The sequence below is a fragment of the Plectropomus leopardus genome, chromosome 20 (genome assembly GCF_008729295.1).
Source record: "Plectropomus leopardus isolate mb chromosome 20, YSFRI_Pleo_2.0, whole genome shotgun sequence".
NCBI lineage: Eukaryota > Metazoa > Chordata > Actinopteri > Perciformes > Serranidae > Plectropomus > Plectropomus leopardus.
Window position 1 is genome coordinate 12,017,053 of NC_056482.1, and position 13,580 is coordinate 12,030,632.

Sequence of the window (13,580 nt, forward strand, 5' to 3'; positions counted from 1 at the left end):
TCCATTATCCCCTTTCCACTCTGGGAGATTAGCAAGTGTAATCACTATGATCCCGGGGATTATACAAGCAAAACATATGTACAACCATGAGGAAATTAGATGGATGTTATTAGCATAAAGTCATTTCTTTAAGGGTGTGACTCTGGCTAAAATACTTTGTTATAACAATGCTTAAAAATGTGATTTACAGTAATAAGAATATTTAACAGGAACTCTCTGGTAGACCTTTTATATCAGGCTTAGAATGCAGATTGAAGCCCTCCACACTGTTCGGTTATTTTAGATTACTTATTTATCCATCAGTGGCTTAACACTTTGCAAATCCCTTGCAATTATCGCTATGTGGCAGCCCCTGTGCATTTAGCAGGAATGTGTGTTTTGATGTCGCAGTGGCAGTGCAGTACAAACAAAGCCTCTTATCTCTCACATCCTCGCTCTTGCTCTCACCCTGACTTAAACACAAGCATGCACACACTTTGGGGATGTGACCCAATTTGATTAACAAATTGAGCTCGAGAGACTTACAATGGACAAATTACCAACAGTGGCCAATAGATCTGACAAGAGGGGACAGCAAAGGGTGGAAATCTGTGGAATTTCTTACTTCTTTAATAGAGGTTGAATGTAACCACATTGTGTGATGTATAGCAACCACTTTGAAAAAGGTTTTTTTTTTCTTTTTGTTTTTCCTTTCAGGTGTGTGGACATTACAATTGAGTCTTTAAAGTTTGGTTAATTTGTCATTCCCCATCCCCTAATCTTGGCCTGACATTCACCCAAACCCAGGTTTCTCACCCTAATTCATTGGTAGAAAATACCAGAGCAAGCTAATGGATGTTTTGGGCCCTGTTGAAAAAAGGTCAGAATTAAAGTTTGATGAAGGAAAGTTCCCAAGTCATGTCCAATACACAGGCTAAAATATGAGGTCAGTGTCTGTTATTGGTATTTCAGTGGTACATAAAGCAGTGTATCATCAGCGCATTGGTAAAACAGATGATGCTTTTATGTAAAATTAACCCAATTAAAATGTAAGTAAAGTACTAATAATAATTTAGAACTGATTCATGGAGAACACCATAAGAAATAGGGAAAGAGGAAAAACTATGCTTGCAGATAAAACAGGATTGATTTAAACAATGCAATCAAATATATGCTTCAATTAAGTTTGGATTGATTTAGTACAGTCAGGTTTTAGTCATCTCCATGAAGCAGTAACTATAAACCTGGACCTTTCTCATGTTTTTGTTCTGAAGTGACTAATGGGCAAAACAGTTTTTGACATAGGTCCAGTATTGAGTGACAGGGTTTCAGCAGGTGGTGGCGAAACAGGCTAATAGTATGGGAAGTGTCCCTACAGAGGTTGACTTTTTTGAAAATGAGTAAGATCCTTTTTGTTCAACTGCTATCACCCATCATACCTCTAGCATATATAGAGCCAGTATATATTCGTATCTAACAGTATAAATTAAGGGTTTATTTCAGCCAAACCAGATTTGACAGTTCTTGGAACAATGGAAATATGACACAAGATAGCTTTGGTCGGTTTTATTTTGCTTCTATCCAATATAAATTAAGTTTTTTTTGCGATGATAAAATTAGTTTATTTAAATGAAGTCTGGTAAGTTTGGTAATATCAATTTCAAGGCTGTTTCTGGGTAAACAAAAAGTATCTCATGCTTTAACAAAAGGTCGACCTGTGACACTTACTATAACAATTTGAGCCTGTCAGTAGCAATAACAGGCACGTTTAGTAGACATAAATTGACGGTGCATAATAACACTGAGTGATTATACTGCAGCCTGTTTTGCAGCTGCTGGCTGCAGCTCTCACTCAGTACAGGACCAGTTTCAAAAACTGTTGTTCCCATTAGTCACTCAGACACTGAAACATGGGAAAATAGCATCCAGACTGAACGTGAACCCTTTTCGTCCTTTTGCATTTCCATAATCACAGTCGTCACGAGTCAAGACCACTGTGATTGACTTACCTGTGTTGAATAACTATAATCTCGTCCATACAGTTCTCACACATTTCTCTGTCCTGCGTTTAAGAACTGATTTCCTAAATCACTTGCTGATTAATGGTAGCTTTTTTTTCAGAACTGTATTCTAAGATACTTTGATTGAATAATTCTACTTGAATTACTCACCACTTTTTCTCCTCTTATCTTCTCACTGCCAGCACCTGGAGGTGTCTTTGGGCCTCAAGGGGAATCAGGGTCAGAGCCTGAAGATGACAGCCAAATGAAGTTTTACACAGAGCAGCACAGAGGACGAAGGCGCAGCAAAGGTGAGAGAGAATACAGGTGTACATCTTTGTGTATTGTTATAAATGTGTTACATTTAAATCACATTAACAAGCACTGGGGGGGACCATCTTTTCCACTGCATACTGCTGAGAAGGCAATACAGTAAAAAATGAATAAAATACAATAAAACATTTTGAAAACAAGTTCCAACCTTACTCTGGTTGAATGTGAGCCTATAGCTGAGTGAAATGAGGCTAGACATGTCTGGAATTGTCAGCGTAGCTGGAAGTGGGAAGGAGTCATGCACATTCCCGCTGGGGTTTAAAGTGCTGGTCCATGGCACAGCTCAATGACACTCAGAGCAGATATATGAGCTGATGTAAATGGAGGCTCAGTGATGAGCAAAGCTGAGTCACATTACTTTAATGGGAAGCATGATTTTAATTTCCCTTACCACAAAGTGTAATGTGATAGTGAAGACTGTATGCAGATTTTGCAGTTGTGTGCATGTGAGTGAGTGACCCGGAGAACATGAAAAACAGAGAATTAGTCTGTTTGTGTTCCCTTTGGTGGCCATATTGATTGAAAAATATTGGAAATCCATGTATTCTTATTATTTCCTGTGCCTGCAGTTCACTATCATATAGCATTGTATCAGAGGGGGAGGAAAATCACGCCTTCCATATGAATCGTATTATTAATATAGCATGTCACAAGTGTCTGGTCCTTCTTAGTTTCCATAATTCAGGGTAATTTGTTATTCTACACCATTCAAAGGACAATATTTTCAATACGTGTTGTGGTAATCCTAGGGATTTAACAAATGAAAACATCTTAATACAGTTATGCTGGTGGAGATTAGGCCAATGTGTTGAATTTTGTAGTTCTCTTTTTTGTGCTTTACTGTGATGTCTGAATCAATGTTATATAGGAGATTGGCAGAGGTAAACAAATAGATAGAAAGGCAAACCAAAGTGCTAAAGAGGCTTGGTTCAACATATGCATGTGCAACAGTTCATATATCTTACCACAAAGTAGCACCCCTATCAGTTAGGTTAGGTTTAGAAACAGAATCATGGTTGGGTGTTGTCACATTACATTTAACATGACGTGACACCATGTTTCCCATAGAATTATTTGCAGTTTGTGGAGTTTGAGTCACAGTGTGGATAATTGAACAATTAATCCAAACAGAGCTGATCAGATCAATGGGGGAAGGAGCAGCTTCTGCAGGGATGAGTGAAAGCAAACTTTTAGACCTAGAGCAATGAAAGGTCAAGTTTCACTTTCACTGGGCCTGGCATTCTGCTGCTCTGCCTGTGCCCAGAATGCACTCTGAGCTCCAAGAGTGTGAATAACCAAATAGTCTAGTCTATTCCAACAATATTCCTAATAAACAGTTTATATAGAAAATCAGTTGGTGGTGGCAGATGTTCTTGTGAGGGCCCATCGAAAATAAATTAATGTGTGAGAAATGCTTTGTACTTTACTGAACCTAAAATAACTCAAAGTTGACTTTTGGTTTCACGTGGTCTACAGACCCCGGTCTCCTGGGTCAAAGTCCTCTGTTTGTTTGACCTGTTCATCACCCCGACTACCTCCCTACATGCACTTTGTTGCTTTTTTTTTAACCACAGTTTAGATTTCCTCCTTTGCTCCTATCATATGATGAAGGGCATCCGGCAGCTCATACATTCCACTATCAGAACCTCCTGCCTCATGCTTACGGGGTTATATCTGAATTATAGTGCTTTACTTTTAGGAAGTATAAGTACGAACAGTGAATGAGATGAGGATGCTGGATTATAATTTGCCAATCACTGACATTCAATACTGTACTGCAATCTACCTTGGTAGTTCCTGCCCGGCAGAAAAATACTTCAAGAGATGCAACTTTTTTTTTGCAGAGCAGGAGTTGCAACCTAGGAACCAAAATTTATAATAGATTCTCAAGGTCAAATTGTTCCTAATTTTCTACGGAGTTCATTGAAAACACATTATTAATGTCCCAGAATCTAATATGTGTAACATTTAAAGGTGATGACTTAATTTTAAACTGAGGAAATTCATCATCTATAGTTCATCACTCATAAGACCCTAAACAAGATGAGCAGTTATAGTGGAATATTAATGGATGGTTGGATTTTTTGACATGGTATGGAGCCTCTGTAGGAGGTGTTCATGGTACTACAAAAATGTTAAGTAAATTGTTATTAAATGTCATCTCAAGTAACCATTTGTGGGATGGATGTATAGATTTTAAGTATAGGTTTATAAACAGGAAGTTTCTCAAATTGTCTTTATAGACTTCACTTAATCTAGTTGTGAATAACATACATATAAATTGTAACAGGATATGCATTTGTTGTGGAATTTTAAGTTGATTGTTCACAAAAAAACCCAATTGTAAGTAATTGTCTAAACTGTCCCCTCTTTATAAATGGGCTCTTAGATTTTATTAGAAAAGCACATGGGCTCACATAAAACCTCTGGCCGTGATCTGTGTTAAAGTAACAGCCTGTGTAAAAAGGCTGTGCTTTCTGTAAAAGATACAAAGAGGGAAATAAATAAAAAGGAAGGCATTTCAAGTTCAACCTAAGCTTTTAAGCTTAAGGGTTGCCCCGTGTATTGTAGATGCTTTACATTCACTCATACTATATTTACGTATGTGTCTGTTTTAGTGTTTCTGTGCATGTGTGAGTGCATCAACTAGGTGTTTGCTTTGTGGCCATAAAGTAAGTGTTTGCCATCGTGAGCGTACATGCTTTTGTCTACTCAGTGGGCTTTTATAGTAATTGAGGGACCCTTTTCACGAGCTCAGTGACACCGTCCACACCCCAAAGGGATTAGCTGCTCTGCCACTTTTGCTGCGGACAGCTGTTGTCCCTGTCCCTTCACAACATCGTGACTGGGAGACATTTGATCCAGTGTGGGTGGATTCATTATCCTAACTTTGTCTCCCTGGTTTTGACCTTGAGCTGCATCTCACTGTTACCAAACTTCTGATATGATTCGCTGGACTGTCCTGTCACAGGGGGTTACTGATTAAACTTTTTTCTATGATGGTTTATTGTTTCAATTCAATTCAATCCATTTGGCCATTTGCACATTGCATCAGTGATTGTCCAACTGCTCTAACTTTATTTAAAACGTTTGAAAAAATATCTAAAAGATTTGAAATTGTGTGAGGATCTGTTATTCTGACGTATCCTGTTATCAGGATAGGTAAGGGGCCAACAGCATTTCTTTAGCACACAAATTTGATAAGCTAGTCATCATACTTACTCAAACAAACTGAAAACACATAACAATCTAAATTTAACTATGATATTTACATGTTTTTAATGTTCCTACAATGTTAAACTTATGATTACTTTGACAAACTATTTGTGTACTGTGAAAACAAGGTGTTTGGTGTTTTCTTTTTTTGGGGTTGGGTGGGGGCAAGATGAAAATAAACAAAGATAGTGAATTCCAGAAATCATTGGGTACGTACAGAATAAGAACAAACTTTGGAAACAAATAAAAAGAAATCTATTTGTATATCACCTCCTACATGAGGCTCATTGTGGGATGTTTTTTTATCAGTTACAACAGTGTTTCCAAACCAGCACTATCACTATCTTATCCCTATCACATCCCAGTAAGCCTCCTTTGAACATGCTGACATGATAAATATCAGTAGACAGAGGTTAAGTGGCTAATTTCATTCCTTATATCTGGCTTGGAAATGGGAGCCCTGACAGAGCCAAAGGGCAACCAAAACAACCAATCTATAACCCTGTCAGTGGCAATAAGATCATATATCACACAGGCGAAGCATCCTGGGCTGTTCTGCAGAGGCGCGGGTATTCCAGGTCATCCTTTACTTACTCAGGCCAAACTTGAACCTGGGTTACATTCATATATCAGGAGTAAAACTAAGTACACTTTCAAGGATTGAAGGAGAGTTAGAGGCTGTATTTTCAACAAAGCACTGTGCTAAATTGGATGATATAGTTTCAGGCATTATGTGTCTGAGTGTATTATGTTCTATTGTGCAAAAGTACTTCCTATCAAGGATGTTCAAATACAGTCGTCTGTTTGAGACCCTGATGGAGACAAAAGGGCTTCTGTCAAACTGTTCACCTTTTTACCTTTTTTTTCTCTTTCTCTACCTCTAGGCCACCCGCACAGTCCTCTAAATAAGGTCACCCTGACGTTGATTACCATCAGCACATGTGTCATTGCCATTGTCTATGCTACGCAGGATTCCTGCCCTCTCACTGTCAAGGTTACCCTCCATGTGCCTGAGCATTTTGTCGCGGATGGTGAGTGCAACACATTCATTAGACCTTGGCTGAATATTCAGCGAAGTGAATGTCAAACAGTCAGTTTTACGCAGTTAGATTGATATGTTTTCTTTATCACACTGTTTTACTTTTTTATTTTTTGCACCCTTATTTCAAATGAAACCGTAGATGTGGAAAAATTCAGAAGGAAAAGCTTATATCATTTATTGTTTTGCACTCTTATTTCAATTGAAACAATACGATGTGGGAAAATCCAGAAGGAAAAAAATAAGGAGGGGAGAAAGACAGATCACCAACAGAAAACCATCTAAAGTCAGAATGAAACTTAGTGAGGAAGTTTTCTTTTATAATAAGCCCACAGAAATTGTAGTAGAATATACCAGCCTCGGGCAAAGTTGAGCTTCATGGTAAAAGCTAAAAAAGGATATAGATTTGTGCATGCTATCGTAATAGCCACTATCCATCATGGAACATCTTTTTTTTTTCTTTTTTTTTTCAGCCATAATTGGATACAGTTGTCCTTCAAGCAGCATACTGGAGCGATGACTGTCCAGTAGATACGTGCTTTAATGGAGTGGTGAAGGATATTATGCAATTTGTATAGTTTTTGTTGTTGGGAGGAACAGCTAATGGACCAGGGACTGCTCTGTGCGCTTCCCCTGTTTTCTATTTACAAATGGCTCGCAGTAAAATCACCACCCCCTCATCTGTGATTTGTGGTTTTCATTTTCAATGCTTTCCAGTGTCAGTGGCCCCTCTGCACGACTGATAAAGTGCAAAAACGCATATTCATCCGACAAAGAGTAAATCATGTGCACGCTGGAACCAAAAAATTGAGCAAAAATCAGGAACATTAAGCTCCTGATGGAGAAAAAAAAAGATTTATTATCACCACAGACAACTGAATGACATTTTGAGCCGTCAGACTGATGAAGAGCAGTATGCTCAAAATATGATGTTTTATTTATTTATTTTTTTTCGCATCATGCTTTTGGCATGAAGACTATTACATGTGACAGCATACAGTAGATTGGAATTTTAACCTTTTCTGTGGCTTGCACCTTTTCAATTGACTCAAACATTGAACCAATGTGACAGAAGTACGTCAAGGTTTATTTCTGTTTTTAGTAATACTGCAAAAAGAGGCTGTCTGTATAGCATACACACATCAAAAATGCTGTCAAGACAGTAGAATAGATATAATTTTTTGACAATATGGAGCTGATGTCACTGTATTGGAGGGGTGACACCCCAGGTAAATAGGTTAACATTTTTAACTAATTCACATCACCATTGAACTTTCTGAAAGTTTCTGAAATGTTGTTTAAATATAAAAATGAGCCATTATCTAATTAAATACTGTGCTAATTTGCACACATTTGCACAACAAAAAAAATGCAAACATTGGAAAAAGTCAGATTCAAAATTCTTGTTTTACCTTGTTGTCATATTAGAATCAAATGTTTTTACAGAGGGAATTTTAGATATGCCATAAATCAGAAAATACCACAAACAGCCTTAAAAATATAAATTTCCAATATATTTTTATAATCAGAATCAGTTTATTGTCACTTCTATATCTCTGTAGTTAGGAATAAAATGATATCTAAATTAGGCTGTGAGTAATATATATTAACAGACCTATTTATAAAAAGTGGGAATTTTAGTGTATGTAAATGCTGTTCAAGTGGAGATTTTTGGCACAGAGAATTAAAATCCTCAGAATGTTCTAATATTTTATGCAAGTGATGCATCGTCTAATTAAATGTGTGCTTTTCACATACATTTCCAAAACGGAAATCTGAACTAAAATAAAGAACAAAATGTGCATTTTTGGCATTTTTTTTCCCACTAGTCTAGAAAAAGATCAACCAGTGCAAAATGACAAGTTTTTTTCTTGCCTTGAGATGGTCACACAAAGTATTTGTGAAATAAAAGTAAATTCAGCATAATCAAGTATGTAGGTGCCCAGGCAAGTACTGAGAGAGCCGTCCCACTGAGTGTGTTTTAAATTCCTTGTTGGCTGTGGGATAATTGTAAATTGGGTCCGTGTATTGGCAAGATACCACAGTATAAACCTTGCTGGGAGGTAAGAGAGGCCAATATGGAAAATGTGCAAGGAGTTAAGTGAAGTTAGAGGGAGTGAGGAGCTGAGGCAATTTAACTAATGATTGCCATATCTCTGAAAGCATTCACATATCAGTCGATCAGGTGCTCTTGCTGCCGGGGCCTCATTTCTAGTCCGCCCACACACCCACAATTTGTGTGCACCTAGACACACAATAGAAATGGAACGGTACATAATACTTCAACTTCTACAGTAAACTCTGTAACTACATGTAAGATGAGCACCTAAAGCTATAGTGTAAGCAAATCAACTGTAAAATATGTTTAATGGTCAGTAGTTTGAGTTTTTTGTCCTGAGCTGAATTATATAATTAGGCACTGACGTTAGTTTTCCTCCCACTAGTTCTACCCAACCCAATCAAATTACATTTCAGTTGGCACACTGTATAATTGGATTCTGTCAAATTATAATGAAATTGGGCCGCATGCAAGAACTGCTTGTAAGAAATGATTTGTTGTTAAGTGGCATATATGTGAGTGATTCATGGGAATTTGTGTCATTTACCAATTTTCTTGTACACTGAATTTTCCCTTGGTATGATTTTCATGAGTGGTCCAGACTTGTCTTATTAGTAGGGTACAGATATTCTGACTTTCTCCAAATGAAAACACTAATTTCTTTTAAGAATCACAGTGCCTTCATCTGAATAAGCTTGGAGCTTAAAGAATACTTCACTCCCAGAATGACCATTTGTTTATTAATTACTAACTCCATGTTTTGTTGAATTTGTGAAAAAAAACAAACCAAAAAAAGTGTTTTCCCGGCATGCATCCTCAGTGAACCAGGATTTCAAAAATGGAAAAAGTTTTTGATGAACTGAAGTAAGAGGGGTCCATGTTTAAGAAAAGAAAAACTATATCAAAACTTCCATTTACAAATTCTCACACAGTTCACGCAGTATAATCACAGTCTTATTTATCCAGTCTTAACTCTACAAACAGACAACCCTTTGTGATGAGGAACTGAACTCAAAGTGAAACTTATATATGCTCTCTTTGGAGCCAGACTACATTTACAAAAACAGTAATTTTACCTTGCTGAACAAAGGAACTAGTGGTCTGCTGCTGTCTCAATCAGTGTTGTGTTCAATGACTATTAGTTTAAAGTGTTGGTTTAGATTCACCAAAGTCACACAATAACACAAACACACTAGCGATCGTATATAAGTTTCACTTTTAGTTCAGCTCCCCGTTGGGAAGGGCTTTCTGTCTGGGAAGTAGTTTTGTGAGTTTGTAAACTGATGTTTTGAAGTAGTCTTGCTGTTGTCAAAAATGGACCCTTTTCCTTCAATTCACTTCAAATTCTCTCCATTTTTGAAATCCATTTTTGAAGTTCACAGAGGAGGCATTCAAGAAAACCAAAATTTTCTTGACAAATTTCACATAACATTGTGGGAGAAACTCGTATACAAACAGACATTTCAGCAGTGAAACATTTCTTTAAATACAATTTTAAAAAATGACTAACATAAAATATATTTAGCATAAACTTAATGCAAAAATTATATTACGTTAATCACATTACAGTCATCATGGCTTGAAAATTTACAGAGAGATTAGATTTGTATTACTTTGATTGGCATATTGCGCAGCAGCTTGTACATTACAGTAGGAGAATTCTCTCACTCTGCTCTCAGCTGCCTCTGGGAATTTACGCAGGATAATCCTCCGTTTTAACACCTGCCAGTGTAACATCACCTACTGTAGGCTCCAATACTCACTTGTCGGATATCTCCATAAGTGTCACGTCTTCTTGACTACTTGCTATCTTTGCGTCTGCTGATTTCTAACAGCAAGACTTGAAGCTCTGTACTGTGAAATTATTATAATTTGTTTTTATTTACTCTTTTGTCTCATGTTTGTGGAACCTGTCCACAAATTTAGCCATTTAATGGATGTCAATTATGCTAATGAAAAAATCAAGTGGCATTCATTGGCTGAAATGAGCTATTTACAACAAGTTTGCAAAGTTAAGAGTGTTCTGTGAATCCAACTTGGAGGAACTATATTTACAAATCTCACAGAAAGGGTCAGAGAGGTTTAGACTTCGCTGCGCTGTAGTCCATCGCAAGATATCTCTACAATGGTTAGTTATCTTGCTGTGAAATTTTCTGTCAATATGTGTAGTCCCTGTGAAATTATTATTGATCTTTGTTGTGACCTCCTGACCTTTGCTCTGCTGCTACTAACAAGGCAGAATCTCCACATATACACATGCAGTTTCTGAAAGTATGGGAGAGCCGACCTCTGACTTGATGCTCGGTTCTCAACTTTTCAAATAAGAGATCAAAAATTAATGATTGGAGTTTGATGAGATTTTCCATAGACGATCTCGATCACCAGAGAGCTCAATATGTTAATGTGTATGACTCCACCACCTGTGCCCCCTCAGGACAAAATTAACACCTTAGCCCCCCACCCACCCAAAAAAAAACAATCTGTATGTTCTGTGTTCCATAAAGCATTTTTTTCTTTTTATTAAGCAGGGCTTTTTACTTTGAGTTTTATTGCTCCTCTGAAAACTTGTGTATACTGGAATTGGACTCCAAAAAGCAGACACCTGAGGCAGAGCAGATGTGATAAAAGGCGGCTTAACCCAATAGTCTGGCAGGCATACAGTCGGCAGCAGGCAGGCAGTCAGAACAAACAAACAAACAATTCCAACAGATAAACAAACAAAGCAAATCCAAACTGGCAAGTCACGTATAAATATAAGTTAGGTCTAAACAGGAACAGGCAGGCAGGAGTGAGGACTATAATGCTGTGGTATGGCTACAAGGCAGCGCGTATAATCTGACATGCGAGAGGTGTGAGCTGGCCACTCTCTATATACTGCGGAAATGATAAGTGATGGACGGAAAAAGGAGCGTGCAAGGGATGAGGTCAGTTAATTCAACAGGGGTGACTAGTAGACAGGTGTGACACTGCAGGAGATCACAGACGACACGAAAGCTTCCATGTAGGCAGCATGAAGAACTGGACATGCAGAATAGGAGGAATAGGATAATGTCACAAAGTCATTGCTAAATCAAATGTGGGTGGAATTAAATATAACTCTTAAAGGTTAATGGGATTAACACTTAATATTCTTGTTTCTGCACTCCAAATTGTGAAGTGAGTTATTGGATTCTTTTACAAATTAGGAAAGAATTACATTTTCAGTATTAAGTCCAGGAAGGAAAGCTTTTTTTTTTTTTTGGTTACATGACAGAAACAGAGTTATAAATGACTTGCTTAAAATTAAGGTCCAAAGGTGGTAATAAGTTTAAAGAAATGCATAATTTATGAAGACATAATCAGTGCTGCTGAAGCTAGCACTTTCAGTGCAATAGAAAGGACCCCAACCACCTAAAAAAAACATATAACTTTTATTTATATTTATTACATATATTACAAACAAGAACAGGAAATGATTAGATATCAATGCAAATAAACAATTTAGCTAACAAAGAATAATAAGTATCAAACATAAAAGGCTATGGTATGTGCAAATTCCAACTTATTATTTATTTATTTATTTTATTTTTTTTTTTTTTTACTTACTCCAATATGTTCTCCACATACACTCCACTTCACAATTCCCATCAGTGCTCTGGCATTTAAAATTATAAAAAATAAATAAAATAAAATTATAATAATGCAGCAAATAAAAAAATAATAAATAAATGAATAATAATGAGTAATAATAATTAATTAATTAATGGTCATCATCATCATAATTATCATAATTAAGTTGTCAGTCATTGTAAATATTTTTTTTTTTAGGGGGGATAATTGTTTTACTTGATTGACAGAATAAACAACCGCTAGATGTGCACTGTCACTTAAATTATCTCTGTTGCCATGACACGGATGTGCTCTGCTTTCTATTCCACATCTGTTCCCAACACAGTTGAAAGGGGTTTAATATAGCAAAATAATTTTGCCCCAGTCTGCTGCAATCAATTCACGATATGCACAGCCAAATTGCCAGCAATCAGCAATGTTCTTACTGCTCAGGAGGGGTTTCTTCACAGGTCTCAGAGAAACCAACCCATAATCTAACAATTGCCTCCTCTCTGTGTGAGCTGAGACCATTAGATTTTTTTTCCACTCTCTCCGCAAATGAGGGCTCCTGGCAGGTCTGTTCACTAACTGCAGAGCTGCAGGAAATGCTCTTGTTAAACTCATGTTTGGTCAGCCTGACCTGGGTGATGCTTTTCAGGATACCATCTGAAGAATTATGTGTGTATTTTGGCCTTTTTTTTCTTTTTGCATTCTGGTGAGTACTTGATACTTCCTGTTCAAGAACAGCAACCATGGCCCTTTTTTCAGAGAGTGGGGGTTTGAGTGGGGGAAGTTTTTTTTTTTTTTTTTTTTAACAATGTTTTTATTTTCAGAAGTGCCAGACCTTGCACATTCGATGCCTTGGACAGGCTTCCCCTGGTGCCATTGCTCAAAAGAAAGGAAGAAAACTTTTTTTTCTTCTTTTTTTTAAAGATTTATCATGATTATACGAAACAAAAGTAATACATAACAACAACTGAAAGAGTAAGAGTACGGCATGTGCAAATATGCAAACTACATTGTGATTTTTTCTGTTAATTTTCTTTGTTTTCTTTTTTTTTTATTGCACTATGTCCCAGTAGCTTTTGCCTTTCATTTTCTGTCACTGATGATATCCACATACAGTGATGAACACATTATGGTGACCTGGCTTGCTAGGACTACAGACTTTAGCTTTCAATATTTGGATCTTTTTTGTTCTTATTTTATTGTGCTGTTGCTTGTTTTATGTGTTCTGTTTTTAGATTGTATTTGCCCTGATGTACAGCACTTTGTTTTAGCTATTGTTGCCCTTTATAAATAAAGTTGATTGATTGATTGATTGATTTTTCTCCTCTATTCGATTTTTGTTGTATTTAATTAATTT

General features: G+C 36.9%; 1 protein-coding gene across 1 annotated transcript in view; it reads left to right on the top strand.

The window, feature by feature from the left end:
- Nucleotides 1-13,580, top strand: part of LOC121959628 (astrotactin-2-like) — a 353,725-nt gene that overhangs the window by 143,138 nt on the left and 197,007 nt on the right. Inside the window, exons 5-6 of the mRNA XM_042509044.1 lie at nt 2,183-2,290; nt 6,413-6,559. Coding sequence (XP_042364978.1) covers nt 2,183-2,290; nt 6,413-6,559 — 255 coding nt within the window. The remainder of the gene's footprint in view (nt 1-2,182; nt 2,291-6,412; nt 6,560-13,580) is intronic.